This window comes from Pan paniscus, chromosome 4 (assembly GCF_029289425.2).
Source record: "Pan paniscus chromosome 4, NHGRI_mPanPan1-v2.0_pri, whole genome shotgun sequence".
Classification (NCBI taxonomy): Eukaryota; Metazoa; Chordata; class Mammalia; order Primates; family Hominidae; genus Pan; species Pan paniscus.
In genome coordinates this window covers 114,427,425-114,442,339 of record NC_073253.2, presented here as the reverse complement: position 1 = coordinate 114,442,339, position 14,915 = coordinate 114,427,425, and the positions used below count along the sequence as shown (strand labels likewise).

Below are 14,915 nucleotides of genomic sequence, written 5' to 3'. Positions count from 1 at the left end.
ATTACTTAAAAAAAACCCTTAATATTTATCTTGTAGTTTTATCATTGTACAGATGAAGTAAAAGCTTGAAACCAAGCATACTTACTTTATTGCTTTGGATATCAGGGTGGGGTGGTGAATCAAAGTTTATTATGGCATGGAGAATATCATGTGTCAGATTACTAAGGTGCAATAATGGATTGGCAACTACTGTTTTGGCATTGGCTGTACAAGCAAAGAGGAGAGGCACTGAGGTTTGCTCTGACAGAGGGCTAGAAAATAGTGGTTCTGATGTTTCCTTAAAAACAAAGAGGGATAAAAGGTTAACCAACTATTTACAGTTACAAACCATTACTTCAGTAAATCAAGGGCTCTTTAAAACACTTCAAAACAATTAAAAAATAAAAGCATAATAGAAACTTAGAGTTAGAAGGGATGTGAAGAAGTCAGCATTTCAATAATCATATTTAAAAATAAGACATTTAGGGGCACAGAGAGGGAAAAAAAAATAAGACAATATCCTCTTGCAATAAGAAGTCTGTCACCCTACAAGGCATTCAGACAACACTTTGGAGTGTGAATTAAGCAGGTCATAAGGCCTGATACTGAATCGTCTGTAACTACTATAAATACACAACTCTACTAATTCATAATATGAAGGACCACACAAAAGGGAGCTTTCCCTAAAGCAACCGTAATGAAGAAAATCAAGTCTTAGTATTCAAAACCAAAAAAGAAACACCAAAAACAGTTTTAGACATGTACCATTTTTGACTATCAAGTAAATTACATACCTGCTGAGATTCTTGCAAAAGCAAAATCAATTCCATTCTTACAGATGCAAGACCCCCACCATGGGATCCATGAAGTATGCAGTAACTAAGAAACATTCTCAAAAGTGACTGATACTTCAAGAGCCACTGTCTTTTTTCCTGAAAATTTTCTCTCAGTTGTTTCACTTTTGTTTGGTGAGGCAAATCTTCAGCATCCTCATTTAATCCAAATTCATCTTCATTTCTGCCAAATGCAGACTGTAGTTCTTCAGCATCTGAGCAAAAGTCACAAGTCCTCTGAAGAGCTATCACCTCTTTTTCAAGCCAGTGGTATAGTTGGTAACGCAATTTTCCACCATCTATTTCATAGCCAGTAGATAAAGTACGAAGTTCTACTGTGAGAATCTTTAAACATGCTCTAAATTTTAACTGAACTGCAATTATATCTTCTGATGGATTTAAAAGGTCATTTTCATCTAGTGTGCTGAAAGATTCTGTGTAGTTAGAACTTATGTCATCCAACTTTTTATCTGTTTTTCTCTGTAAAGGTTTTAGTTCTTTCATTGAAATAGGGACATCCTCATTTTCTTCATCATTATCACTGTCCCATTTTAACTCTAAAGAGTCATCCTGAAACACAACACTTGGTTGGCTCCAGTCAAAAGAAAGAGTGGAGTTTGATTGCTTCTCTGAGGAACCCTCTGAAGAAGATCCAAAACCATTTATCAGTGACTGTGACCAATCAACAGCAGAAGACTTATCTTCCCTTGCATCCAACTTTAATGGAGAAGAAGGAGAACAGTCTTTACTAGTATCCAGAAAACTAGAAGCCCTATAAAAAGGTCTTGTTTTCTTGATGACTTTAGGCATCTTTGATAATACTTCCAAAGCCAACATTGGGCAGCCAGCTTTTAAATGAGCACTGGCAGTGGTAAAAAATAAACGTCTTTCACTTAAATTAATTGTTCCTGCCAGTCCACTTTTTCCTGTTAGACTCATATGTGTGGAAAATGTATCAGATGATCCAAAATGACGTCTCAGCAAAAGAGGATGTGTTCTTAGGTAATTGTAGAAATTAAAAACTGTAGGATTACTGGCTGATAAAACTTGATCTGAAAGTAAATTCATTTTATGAGCCAAGAAAAGTTATGAACTGTGTGTTTCTATTGTAGTGTCTTTTCTCTATCTACTATGACACCTTTATCTACAGAGTCTTTTGACAAAATTTTACTAATAGGCCACAATGATCCATGGCACTGAAGAGACAACAACACATTTATAATGAACATGTTCTAACAAAGTAGGAAAACAAAGATTATGATGCTTTCCCATTGAAACAAATCTCTTCAGGTAATATTCTAGGATAATTTAAAACATCCAGTTATAGACTCTTAGTTCTTTTTCTCCTACTTCCCTGAACACTTCTCCTCAGTCTGCTTTGCTAGTCCTCCTCATCTTCTCTACCTTTGAAAGCTGAGAGTCTCCTAGGGTTCAACTGCTGACTTATTTTCTATCTATATTCCCTGAGTTGAATTCATATAGTCCCCATGACTTTCAATAACATCTACACACTGATAACTTGGACATCATCTCTATCTCCAGTCCCAACTTCACACTGAAAACCTAAACTCCTATATCCAAAGGCCTACATTTCATTTTTACTTATGTGTATAAACTCTTGCTTTGGGGCCTTTTTATTTAGTGTGCCCTTGACCCAAACCACTCTTTACCTATATCTATACTGATTAACTCACTCATTTCAACCAGTTCTCTGCTCAAAGTTCACCTTATCAGAGAAAGCTCCATGATCTAAAACAATTCTTCCCCATATCATCTACCTATTGTTCAATCTAAAAACCCAGGAGTTACCTTTGACTCCTAATTCCTTTACACTCCTTATCAAATCCAGTCCTATGTAATCAATCTTAAAATCATATCCCAAATCCAACCACATCTCTCTGCCTCCATTCCAATCATTCTGGTCCAAGCCGCTATTATTTTTTGCAATTTTCTTCTAGAAGAATACAAGTTTAATTCATAATAAAAGTATGTAAAAATGTACTAGTCCCAAATCAAAATACAATTTTTACATGAATATGTGTAAGTACAAGAAAGTGGGCCAGGGCCAGGTGTGGTGGCTCATGCCTGTAATCCCAGCACTTTGAGCTCAGGAGTTCAAGACCACCCTGGGCAACATGGTGAAACCCCATCTCCAGCAAAAATACAAAAAAATTAGCTGGGCATGGTGGCACACACCTGTGGTCCCCGCTACTCAGGAGGCTGGGGTGGGAAGATTGCTTGAGCTTGGGAGGTGGAAGCTGCAGTGAGCTGAGATAGCCCCACTGCACTCCAGCCTGGGTGAGAGTGAGACTCCATCTCAAGAAAGAAGAAAAAGAAAGAAAAGAGAAAAGAAAAGACAAAAGGAAAGAGGAAGGGAAAGGGAAAGGGGGCCAGGCACAGTAGCTCATGCCTGTAGTTCCAGACTTTGGGAGGCTGAGGTGGGAGGACAGCTAGATGCCAGGTGTTTGAGATGAGCCAGGGCAACAAAGCAAGATACTGTGTCTATTTTTTTTTTTTTTTTAAATAAAAACACTAAAAAAAGAAAGTGGCTGGAAAAGGCATTTACATTTTCCCTTCATTACATAGAGGCTAGTTTGAAAATCTTTAGCTTAAATGGCTAGGAGACTTAAACGAATGAGTCACACAGCTTTCTCAAAGGTTTAGGAAGTAAGGCGAAGGCCACTTCCTGATTAAATGATAGCACATAAAAATCTATGAACTAGACCCTTTTCCAATTAGTATTCCAAATAATATAATACCTATTTTATCAGCTACCAAACACAATTCAATCTATGAAAACATATCTGAAAAGTAAATCTCATTTTTATATGCATCTATATAAAAAATTCCATTTTATACTGGCCTCTAAGAAAGCTTTAGCAAAGAGGATTTCTAAAAGAAAAGGTACTAGTAGACTCAAAAGAGTACATAAGCTCTACCAGTTCATAACAAGACAGTCAAAAGTTCATCTAGCTAAAGATTTTCTAATCACATCACTTAAGTCAACTTGTTTTTACACTGAACACATTTTTCACTGTAAGAATTCTAAAACTGATTGACAAACACACTAAATTCAACCTAAGATTTAAAAACTGGCTTTATAACAGTATTTCTTCAAAATGTTTATATTCAAGTGTTGACAATATTTATGTTCAATATTTATGTAAATCTATTCTGTAAAAACAGAAAATCCAACGTTCTTTGTTTTCAAAGGATTTATCTTTCTGGAGAAAAAAACCAACCAACCAACCAAAAACTGTTATAAAGACCATGAATTCAATTTGTTTGTATTACCCTTACCACCTAATAGAGTGATCTGCACATGTAGCAATTATCAATAATACTCTTAATCATTAACATCTTAGAAGTGCAGCTTACCATCATTCTCTCTGATAGGTTGCTTTATTAATGTTTCCAGAGCACCACTATAATCTTCCAAAATCCAATATGCCATGCTCCGAAGAAAAGGATCATGATGCATATTTATGTTCAATGAACACAGTTCACTGACAGGAGAATCGATTCCCAAAACTTTTTTACGTAAAATAGATTTATATGCTGCAGATGTATCAAATTCAGACTCATAGAGTCTTGCTATTACAAGAGCCAACTGAATGTCATTCAATTTCTCAAGACATACCTTTAAAAAAAAATATTGTTTTTAAATAAGCAGGAGCAGGTTTCATTTTCTGTTAACTCACTAATAACTAGAAAAATATAAAGGCTTATAAATATCCAAAATTAGCAAAGAAGGATAAGAAACAAAACATATGCTGCTTGCTTTTAGCAAATCTACTTGACAACATTTAATAACTGCAAACCTACCTTCTAGTACTAAATATATATATATATGTGCAAAAACTAAACTAAATGAGGAAACAATGGATAATTTAAATGATGTCAATTTAAGCTATATTATTTTATTTTTGTCTTGAACCTCTACTATTCTCCATCCGCCCCTGGAGACTTTAGTTTCCATATTAAAAGGTTGTTTTGAATTACTTGTATGAAACTCTGAGCAAAAGGGCAATTTGAGACAGAAATGTTATATCTTAAATAGTCATAATTTTTTTAAGGTTTACTAAGAAATAATCAGTTAAGGATTTTCTAACATTCATCAAATAATAGAGAGCCAGATATGGGGTTCAAATATGTTTAAACTGGTAGGACAAACCCTTTAATTTTTTGAATATTCTCAAGAGTCAAATCAATTACCTATTTATACCAACTAACAAACACCATTTGGTTAATCTTAATTCTGTATAAATACCATTCAAGTTAACAGTCAAAATTTTAAATGTCTTTATTAAATATTAACAGTTATTTCAGATATTTGGCCTTGTGTTATTTCCAATAAAGTTGAATTTAAAAAAATAAAAATTTAAGCAGTAAGGAGCTTTAAAAGATGACACTGCTATACTTTGTTATTTAAATTTCACTCATTACCTCAATTGCATCTCTGAGGCAACCAGCTAAAAGAAAAAATGCTGCAGAATGTTCAAATCTTTGTTTGCCTAGCAAAGAAAAAGCATTCTTTAAAGCTGCTTTACGCCACCTCTCATCCTCAAAATTGTGTCCAAAAAACTGTGTCATCCTGGTGTTTTTTTCAGCTCTATAAAGGAAAAAAAATGGTGTGAAAATTTTGGAATACAATTTTCTTTACATCAGAATCAATTTTCTAAAGTTAAGATTTGGCTAAGTCTAAATAGAAACATCTGCCAGTTCATAACTTACTATGTATCTGCTTCTTTTCCCAGTAAAAATTATATTAGGTAAACATTTGTTATATAAGTCTCAGAGATTACAAAAAATTTTTCTTTCTAAATACAAAGAAAACTACATTAGCAGGACTGTGAAAATTACTTTTAAATCCATGCAAAATGTTTGATTTATATTAACTTGGGTGCCACCATTGAAACTCATCAGTATCTTTTCACCCCTGCCATCTGAGAATGACCTAAGAGATAAAAATCTAAAGAATGTGCCTTGAATCAAAACAACCGTAAATCATCAAGTCTCTTAGAAAACCGATTTGTTATCGTGATTTTTCCCCCAAAGGTTGCTGTTCATGTGGGTCATCTGGAAATAAACTCAAAACAAATGATGAACTATTTATGATAATCATGTTCACCAGTCTTGCTCAGAAGTGAGAGAGAAAAATTCTAAGTGAATTCAGCTCAGAAAGAAGGTGGGGCCCACAGGAAGGAGACAGTTTTGTGGGGTAGGCTGGCCCATAGTGCAGAGGTAAATGCCTGTTCCAGACTCCACCATTTAATTCATCTTCTTCCCTGTCCCAAGCATAAGTTTCTGGTTTAGTTACCTGATATGGTTTGGCTGTGTCCCCACCCAAATCTCATCTTGAATTCCCAAGTGCTGTGGGAGGGACCCAGTGGGAGGTAACTGAATCATTGGGGCAAGTCTTTTCCATGCTATTCTTGTGATAGCGAATAAGCCTCAAGAGATTTGTTGGTTTTACAAACAGGAGTTTCCCTGCACAAGCTCTGTTTTGTCTTGTCTGCTGCCATGTGAGACATGCCTTTCACCTTCTGCCATGATTGTGAGGCCTTCCCAGCCACGTGGAACTGTAAGTCCAATAAACCTCTTTCTTTTGTAAATTGCCCAGTCTTGGGTATGTCTTTATTAGCAGCATGAAAATGGACTAATACATTACCTTTGTTTTATAGGAGCATAATGAGAAGTTCTTAAGCAAAATATTGTTTCTGGATTGATAAATCTGAAAACAAATTAAACTGACCTCATCAGGTTTCTTCCACTCTGAAAAACACTTGGAGCTTTTTCCTTATGAAATCTCTCTTTTAAATATAAAACAACTAAGAATCTACATGAATCAACATCAACAAGAACAACAAATCTTACTTCATTCATTTACTTCTTATGAACAGGTTTTCACATTGAAGCACCCCCTTTTTTTTTTTTTTTTTTTTTTTACCTACCTATATAATCCCCAAATCACAGCTTTCTTTTTCATTGCAAGGTAAAAAATGGCAGCATCTAAAGGATCATTCTTTCTATAAAAGGCTGCTTTAGCTACCTATAATCAAAAAATATTGATCAAAATTTCACAGAAACAGTTTTGAACAAGTAATTTCTTTCATATGAAAGGCTGGCACATATCCATTGAATGTTTAATAAAATTTTAAAAATATGTATATGAATAATATGTGCATGTATATATAAAATAATAACAAAAGTGACTTACAGTGGTGGCTTCAATGGATACAGAGAATAACAGGACTATTGCCTTTCATTACAAGTTCTTCTGTACTATTTTTAAATTTTTCTAAACATATATATTATTTTGTAAAAATCAGACATATACTACTAACAAGTTTGTCAATTAAAAACTTGGGAATTAGAATATACATTTTAAAACTAGATATTTTGAAACACGTTATAAATGAAATATAAAGACTATTCAAAAGCCTTTTGCTGCTTCAAAAACAAGAGGGAGTAATGGCAGAGAAGATATGAAATGCCATTTAAAGAAATGTCCAAAAAATATTAATTCACTTATACACCAAAATAAAACACTTACTTTTTCTATGCATTTGCGTAAGATGCGGGTATTCCGGACCCACCACCCCACACCCATAGCTCTTAGTTCAGACCAAGTGGGATCATCTTTCTGCATGGCTGGCAACATGTTCAGCAGTTCTTCTTCTGCTACTGAGTGAAATGCCCAAGCAAAATGACTTGTAGACAGGCCTGAAGAAATGTAAAAAATGATGTTTATAAGAATTATAAATATGCTTATATGATTATCAGAAATGTATGTTCCATATTTTCAATATAAATGTGTCAACTTTTATGAGACTCACAGTTTAAGATTGGAAATATGGGCTTTTTTAAGTTTTTCCTTCTTCAAATAACTATATCACTCCAATGAGCATATGTATGTTTTGCAAAAATAGCATTTTTTTGAAAGGAAAAGAAAAAATGCTTATGGCAAATTCCACTGTGCTGATGTATTTCTGATCCTTTTTAAAAAATGAGAAACACTTAAAGCATTATTTTATGTTGATATATTTCTGTCTTCAAAGCTGCTTTTCACCTTCGTTTGGTCAACATTTGTTTTGTGGATGTAATTCCATGGAATTAGTAAAAAAAAAAAAAAAAAAAAATCAAGCAAGCAGTTCAGGTTGATGAATTAGGAATAGCACTGCAAAGACTCCAGAATCATAATGCATATGTTAAATTCCAGCTCTAGCCGGGTGCGGTGGCTTACGCTGTAATCCCAGCACTTTGGGAGGCCTAGGTGGGTGGATCACTTGAGGTCAGAAGTTCGAGACCAGTCTGGCCAACATGGTGAAACCCTGTCTCACTTAAAAAACGTACAATTAGGCCGGGCGCGGTGGCTCATGCCTGTAATCCCAGCACTTTGGGAGGCCGAGGTGGGCGGATCACGAGGTCAGGAGATCGAGACCATCCTGGCTAACACGGTGAAACCCTATCTCTACTAAAAATACAAAAAATTAGCCGGGCATGGTAGTCCCAGCTACTCGATAGGCTGACGCAGGAGAATGGCGTGAACCCAGGAGGCAGAGCTTGCAGTGAGCCGAGATTGTGCCACTGCACTCCAGCCTGGGCAACAGAGTGAGACTCCGTCTTCAAAACAAAACAAAACCATACAATTAGCCAGGCATGGTGGTATGTGCCTGTAATCCCAGCTACTCAAGAAGCTGAGGCAGAAAAATCACTTGAACTGGGGAGGTAGACATGGCAGTGAGGCAAGATCGTGCCACTGCACTCCAGCCTCGGCAACAGAGTAAGGCTCTGTCTCAAAAATGAAAATAAAAACAAAAAATAAATTCCAGCTCTATTGTTGACTATTAAGTTGGTACAAAAGTAATTGCAGGTGGTTTCTGCCATTAAAAAAGGCAAAAACTGCAATTGCTTTTGTACCAGCATAATATATTCATATAATCTTTGGATAAGTTACGTTGTCTCTTAATGCCTCAATCTCTCTGTATGTAAAAATGCAAATAATCATGGAACTATCTTATAACATAGTTTTGATAATTAAATAATACAGTTATAAAATTTAGAGTAGAATCTGGCACACAGTAATTATTACTCCATATCACCATATTAATAAGATATTTGTATATTTATACAACATCATTTATGTCAGTAATTCTCTCAACCCAGTGGCCTACACATGTTTATTGCTCAGCTTCTGTTTTCACTTTTCATAATACATTTTGTTTAGCATTACTAGGTAAAGTAAATGATTAATTATAGCATGTGGCTTTGAAATATATGGCCTCAAATTTTTAACCTAAGCCAAGCAAGGAATCACCTCCCATGCCAAGCAATGTGAAATGCTTTCTATACGGAACACTTTGAAAATAAATGAAAGGTAAAAACAAAACAAAAAAACCCTACATTGTGAATGGACTGTTATTCTAAATCAAATTTTTGGATTCCTGTTATCTCTCCAGCAACTTCAATACATTTTCATAAATAATTAAAGAATCTGATTTAGACATCCGTAAGATGGCAGGAATAGAAGTTCCAGGTTTCATTCCTTGCTATGATTTGCATATTTATATCCCTTCAGATTTCATGTTGAAACTTAACCTGCAATGTAACAGCATTAACAGGCAGAGCCTTAAGGAGATAACTAGCCATTGCCCTCATGAATGGGATTAACATCCTTATAAAAGGGATCAAGAGACATAGGTAGTCCTTTTTACCAGTTCCATCATTTAAGGATGTAGCAAGAAGGTGTCAACTATGGAGCAGAGATCAAGCCCTTACCAGACACCAAATCTGCTGGTGTCTTGATCTTGGACTTCCCAGCCTGCAGAAATATGAAAAATAACTTGTTCCTATTTACAAATTACCCAGTCTAAGACATTTGTTATAGAAGCCCCAAAAGACAGACACTCCTGCACAAAGAGAGTTTAAGTAGCAACTAGCCACAGATTAGAAAATGCCATTTTACCCCCAAACTTGGGAATGAGCTGAGACACCTGCGAGGACCACAGAACCAAACAAAAACTGCAGTAGAAGGGTAAGAGTAACAGTCTCACTTTGAGCACATCACCTGTTCCCATCCCAGCTGATCTGCTTGCGGTACAACAAGAAAATTCCCTAGATCCACAGTTTGTACAGTGGGAAAAGAAAGCCACGGTCAGACATTGAGCTTCCCCAGTGTTCTAAAATGTTTCCCAGGAAGCTCACGCTGGTCTCACCTCAAGGGAAACAATGTGGGCAATGTCACAGCTAGATCATCTGGTGTTGGGTAGAAACAAAGAAAGGAGGTAGACCTTATAGCAACTAGCCTGCAGATGTTGGTGGTAGCTCTGTGTTCCTGCCAGTGGTAGCATCCAATTAGAGGTAACAGCCAATAGCCTATCCTACCTGCAAAGTCAAGCTGGTTGCTTCCAGAAGCATGGTAAAAAATTCAACCTGGCTTCAGTCCTTAAATGGCCAACCTCCACAACCAGCCTCAGAGCCCACCCCAAAGCCCCGCCCAGACTGGTAGACACCTACCTCAGCATATTTCAGCAAAGCTCAGGGGCTAGACCTGCCCAACCAGAGAGTTCAAACAGTGGCTTGGCTCAGCCTCAAACACCACTCCCAGGTCCTACCCAGGCAGGGAGACACCAATCACTGTGTATTTCCTTAGAAGACAGGCCTGCCCAACCTGGGAGGCCAAACAGGGGCTTGGCCCAGCCCCAGACCTCACACCAAGGTTCCGTTCAGGCAGGAGGGCAAGCTTCAAACACGCATTTCTATAAAACATAGCCTCTGAATCTGTCCATCTGGAGTAACAACTCTGCCTAACCTCGGGGCCAGCCCGCAACCCTGCCCAACTTCAGAACCCAAACGATAATACTTCCTGGCCAGAGAACACATCCTGTAACCCAGCCCAATTAGAGGCTATCACAGTGCCCAGCCAGCAGGTCTGACTGACTGCAGAGACCAGCCAGTGGTCTTGACAGTGGTCTTGCCAGACAGCAGAACCTAGAGAGCAGCACCAACCTCAGAACCTAAAGGCAGGGGCCTAGCCACCTAGAGAACCCAACTGCAAGCCCTGCCTCCCTGGGGTAATTTCAGGCTGAACCACGCATAATCAGAGGCTAGGTTTAATAGTGAAGCTCTATCTTGGCCAGACAGCTTGCTCAAATGAGCAGACCCCAAAGCAAATACACGAGAATGGTGAAGAATCAGGGAATCATTATATCTCGAAACAAACTAATAAATTTCCAATAATGAACCCAAAGGAAACAGATCTATGAAATGACTGACGAATATTTGGAATAATCCACTTAAAAAGTTCAGTGAACTACCTGAATATATAGAGAAAAATTAAAATAAATTTATTCTTATTTAAATAAATCCTACTCAAATAGAAACCGAAATAGAATGGAGGTAGCTATACTTAGACAAAATAGACTTTAAGTCAAAAACTGTAAAAGGAGACAAAGAAGTATGTTACATAATGATAAAGGGGTCAATTCATCCAGAGGATATTAATAATTATAAATATATATGTACTCAACATCAGAGGCACTTAGACTTCGAAAACAAATATTAAAGAAACTAAAGGGAGAGATAGATTACAATACAGTACTAATAGGGGGATTCAATATCCTACTTGCAACAAAGGACAGACCATCCAGACAGAATGTTTAGTCTCTTAGACCAAATGTACCTAAAAGACATGTACAGAACATTCTACCAAACAGCAAGAGAATACGCATTCTTTTTTGTGCACACAAAGAATATTCCCCAGAATAGATACTATGTTAGATTACAAAGCAAGTTTTAAAAAATTCAAGTGTATGTAAATCCATATGAAGTATCTTTTCTGATCACAATAGTATGAAATGAGAAATAAATAACAGGAGAAATCTTGGAAAAGTCACCAATTTGTGGAAATTAAACAACATGCTCCTGAAAAAAACAATGAGTCAAAGAGGAAATCAAAAGAGAAATTAAAAATTATCTTGAGACAAACAAATACAAAAACAGAATATGCTAAAATTTATGGGATGCAGCAAAACCATTTCTAAGAGAGAAAATTACAGCATTCAGTGCCTCCCCCCATATATATATATATATCTCTGTCAAATAAACAACCTACTATTATACATCAAGGAACAAAAAATAGAAGAAACTCAGCCCAAGGTTAGCAGAAGAAAGGAAATGAAAATCAGAGGAGAAATAAATAAAGTATAAACTAGAAAAATGACAGGGAAAAAAACCTGAACGCTTTCCAGTTTTCTGGAAAGATAAATATAATTGACAACTCCTTAGCAAGATTAAGAAAAAGAAGGGCCAGGCGCAGTGGCTCATGCCTGTAATCCCAGCACTTTAGAAGACGGAGGCAGGCAGATCACTTGAGATCAGGAGTTCGAGACCAGCCTGGCCAACATGGCAAAACCCTGTTTCTACTAAAAATACAAAAATTAGCTGGGTGTGGTGGAGCAAGCCTGTAATCCCAGCTACTTGAGAGATTGAGGCAGGAGAATCGCTTGGACCCAGGAGGCACAGGTTGCAGTGAGCTGCGAGGCGCCATGGCACTCCAGCCTGGGCGACAGAGCAAGACTCTATCTCAATAAATAAATAAACCAAAGACTAAAAATAAAATTAGAAGTTAACGAAGAGACACTACAACTGATACCACAAATAATCATAAGAGATTAATATGCAGATATATGCCAACAAATTGGATAACCCAGAAGAAATAGATAACTTCCTAGACACAGACAACCTGCCAGAACTGAAATATGAAAAAATAAAATATCTGAACAGATTGATGATGAGTAAGGACATAAATCAGTAATACAAAGTCTCCCATCAGGCCGGGCATGGCGTCTCACGCCTGTAACCCCAGCATTTTGGGAGGCCAAGGCAGGCAGATTACTTGAGGTCAGAAGTTCCAAACCAGCCTTGCCAACATGGTGAAACTCTGTCTCTACTAAAAATACCCCAGCTACTCAGGAGGCTGAAGTAGGAGAATCACCTGAAACCCGGAGGCAGAAGTTGCAGTGAGCCGAGATTGCACCACTGCACTCCAGCGTTGGGTGACAGAAGCGAGACTCTGTCTCAAAGAAAAAAAAAAGTCTCCCATCAACCCATCAAAAGAAAAGCCTAGAATCTGATCGCATCACCGGTGAATTCTACTAAACATTTAAAGAAAAACTAACACCAATCCTTCTTGAACTCTTCCGAAGAACAGAAAGGAAAGAAAAGTTCCTCTTTTTATGAGACCAGGATTTCCCTTATGCCAATGCCAGGCAAAATGAATTAAAAAAAATTATAGGCCATTATCCCTGATAAATACAAATGTAAAACCCCCCACAAAATACTAGCAAACCAAATTAACAGCACAATAAAAGGATCACCCACTGTGATCAAGTAGGAATTATGCCATGGGTTCAAGATTAGCTCAACATGTGCAAATTAACTGATGTCATTCTGTTCATATTAACAAAATTAAGGACAAAACCATATGATCCTCTCAACTGATGCAAAAAAAGCATCTGATAAAATTCGACATCCTTTCATGACAAAAACTCTCACCAAATTAGGTGTAGAAGGAACGTTCCTCAACACAATAAAGGCCATAAATGACAAGCCCAGAGCTAAACATCATACCCAACAGTGACAATTTAAAAGCTTTTCCTCTAAGATCAGAAAGAGGACAAGGATGCACTCTCTCACAACTTCTACTCAATTATGATAGTACTAGAAGTCCCTCCCAGAGCATTTAGACAAGAGAAAGAAATAAAAAGGCATCCAAATAGGAAATAAAGAAGTGAAAATGTCACTGTTTGCTAACAACACAATCTTACATACAGAAAACACAAAAGACTCCACCAAAGAAACAGTTAGAACTAATAAACAACTACATTAAACATGAAGGATACAAAATTAAAATGCAAAAAGCAGTGGCATTTCCATACAGCATCAACAAATTATCTGATCTGATTTTAAAAATAAACAAAACAATCTCATTAATCATTGCTACTAAAAAAAAAAAAAAAAAACCTTAGAAATATATCGGCCAGGCTGGTGGCTCACATCTGTAATCCTAGCACTTTGGGAGGCCAGGGTGGGAGGATCGTTTGAGCTCAGGAGTTTAAGAAAAGCCTGGGCAACACAGCAAGACCCCATCTCATTAAAAACAAAAATTTAACCAAGGAGATAAAAGAGCTCTAAAATAAAAACTATAAAATATTGATGAAAGAAATTTGAAGACACAAATAAATGGTAAGATATTCAGTGTTCACAGATTGGAAAAATTAATTTGTTAAATTTTTAATTTGTTAAAATGTCCAAACTATCCAAAATGATCTACAGATTCAATGCAATCTCTATCAAAATACTGATGTCATTTTTCACAGAAATAGAAAAAAAAAACCCTAAAATTCATTAGGAATACCAAGAAACACCAAATACTCAAAGTAAACTTGAGATGAAAGAACAAACCTAGAGACATCACACTACCTGATTTCAAACTATATTACAAAGCTAGGGTAACCAAAATAGCATGATACTGGTGTAAAAACAGAAACACAGACCAATGGAAGAGAATAGAAGGCGCAGAAATCAACCCATGCATTTATACTCAATCGATTTTTGTCAAACGTGCCAGGAACACACAATGGGAAAGGATAGTTTCTCCAAAAAATGGTGCTGGGAAAACTAGATAACCACATGCAGAAGAATGAAATTGGACCATTATCTTACACCATATACAAAAATAGGTCAAAATGGATTAAATACTTAAACATAAGACCTGCATTGTAAAACTACTAGAGGAAAACACAGAGGGAAAACTACATGTCATCAGTCTGGGCAATGATTTTTTTGGATATCACACCAAAGGGACGGGCAACAAAAGCAAAAATGAACAAATGGGATGACATCAAACTGAAAATGTCTGCATAGCAAAGAATACAATTAGCAGAGTGAAGAGAAAAGCAGTGGATTGGGAAATAATATCTGCAATCTGTATATCTGATAAGGAGTTAATATCCAAAATATATCAAGAACTCAAGTAACCCAATAGCAAGAAAACAACTCAATTAAAAAATGGGCATGCCAGGCACAAGTGGTGCACAC

General features: G+C 36.6%; 1 protein-coding gene across 7 annotated transcripts in view; it reads right to left on the bottom strand.

Moving 5' to 3' along the window:
• Nucleotides 1-14,915, bottom strand: part of DMXL1 (Dmx like 1) — a 191,335-nt gene that overhangs the window by 83,238 nt on the left and 93,182 nt on the right. For all 7 annotated transcript variants that reach the window (XM_063604600.1, XM_034960380.3, XM_063604601.1 and 4 more), the window contains 6 exons: nucleotides 7,369-7,538; nucleotides 6,767-6,864; nucleotides 5,259-5,424; nucleotides 4,191-4,452; nucleotides 774-1,864; nucleotides 86-277 (listed from right to left, as the gene is read on the bottom strand). In XM_063604600.1, the coding sequence (XP_063460670.1) occupies nucleotides 86-277; nucleotides 774-1,864; nucleotides 4,191-4,452; nucleotides 5,259-5,424; nucleotides 6,767-6,864; nucleotides 7,369-7,538 (1,979 nt within the window). The remainder of the gene's footprint in view (nucleotides 1-85; nucleotides 278-773; nucleotides 1,865-4,190; nucleotides 4,453-5,258; nucleotides 5,425-6,766; nucleotides 6,865-7,368; nucleotides 7,539-14,915) is intronic.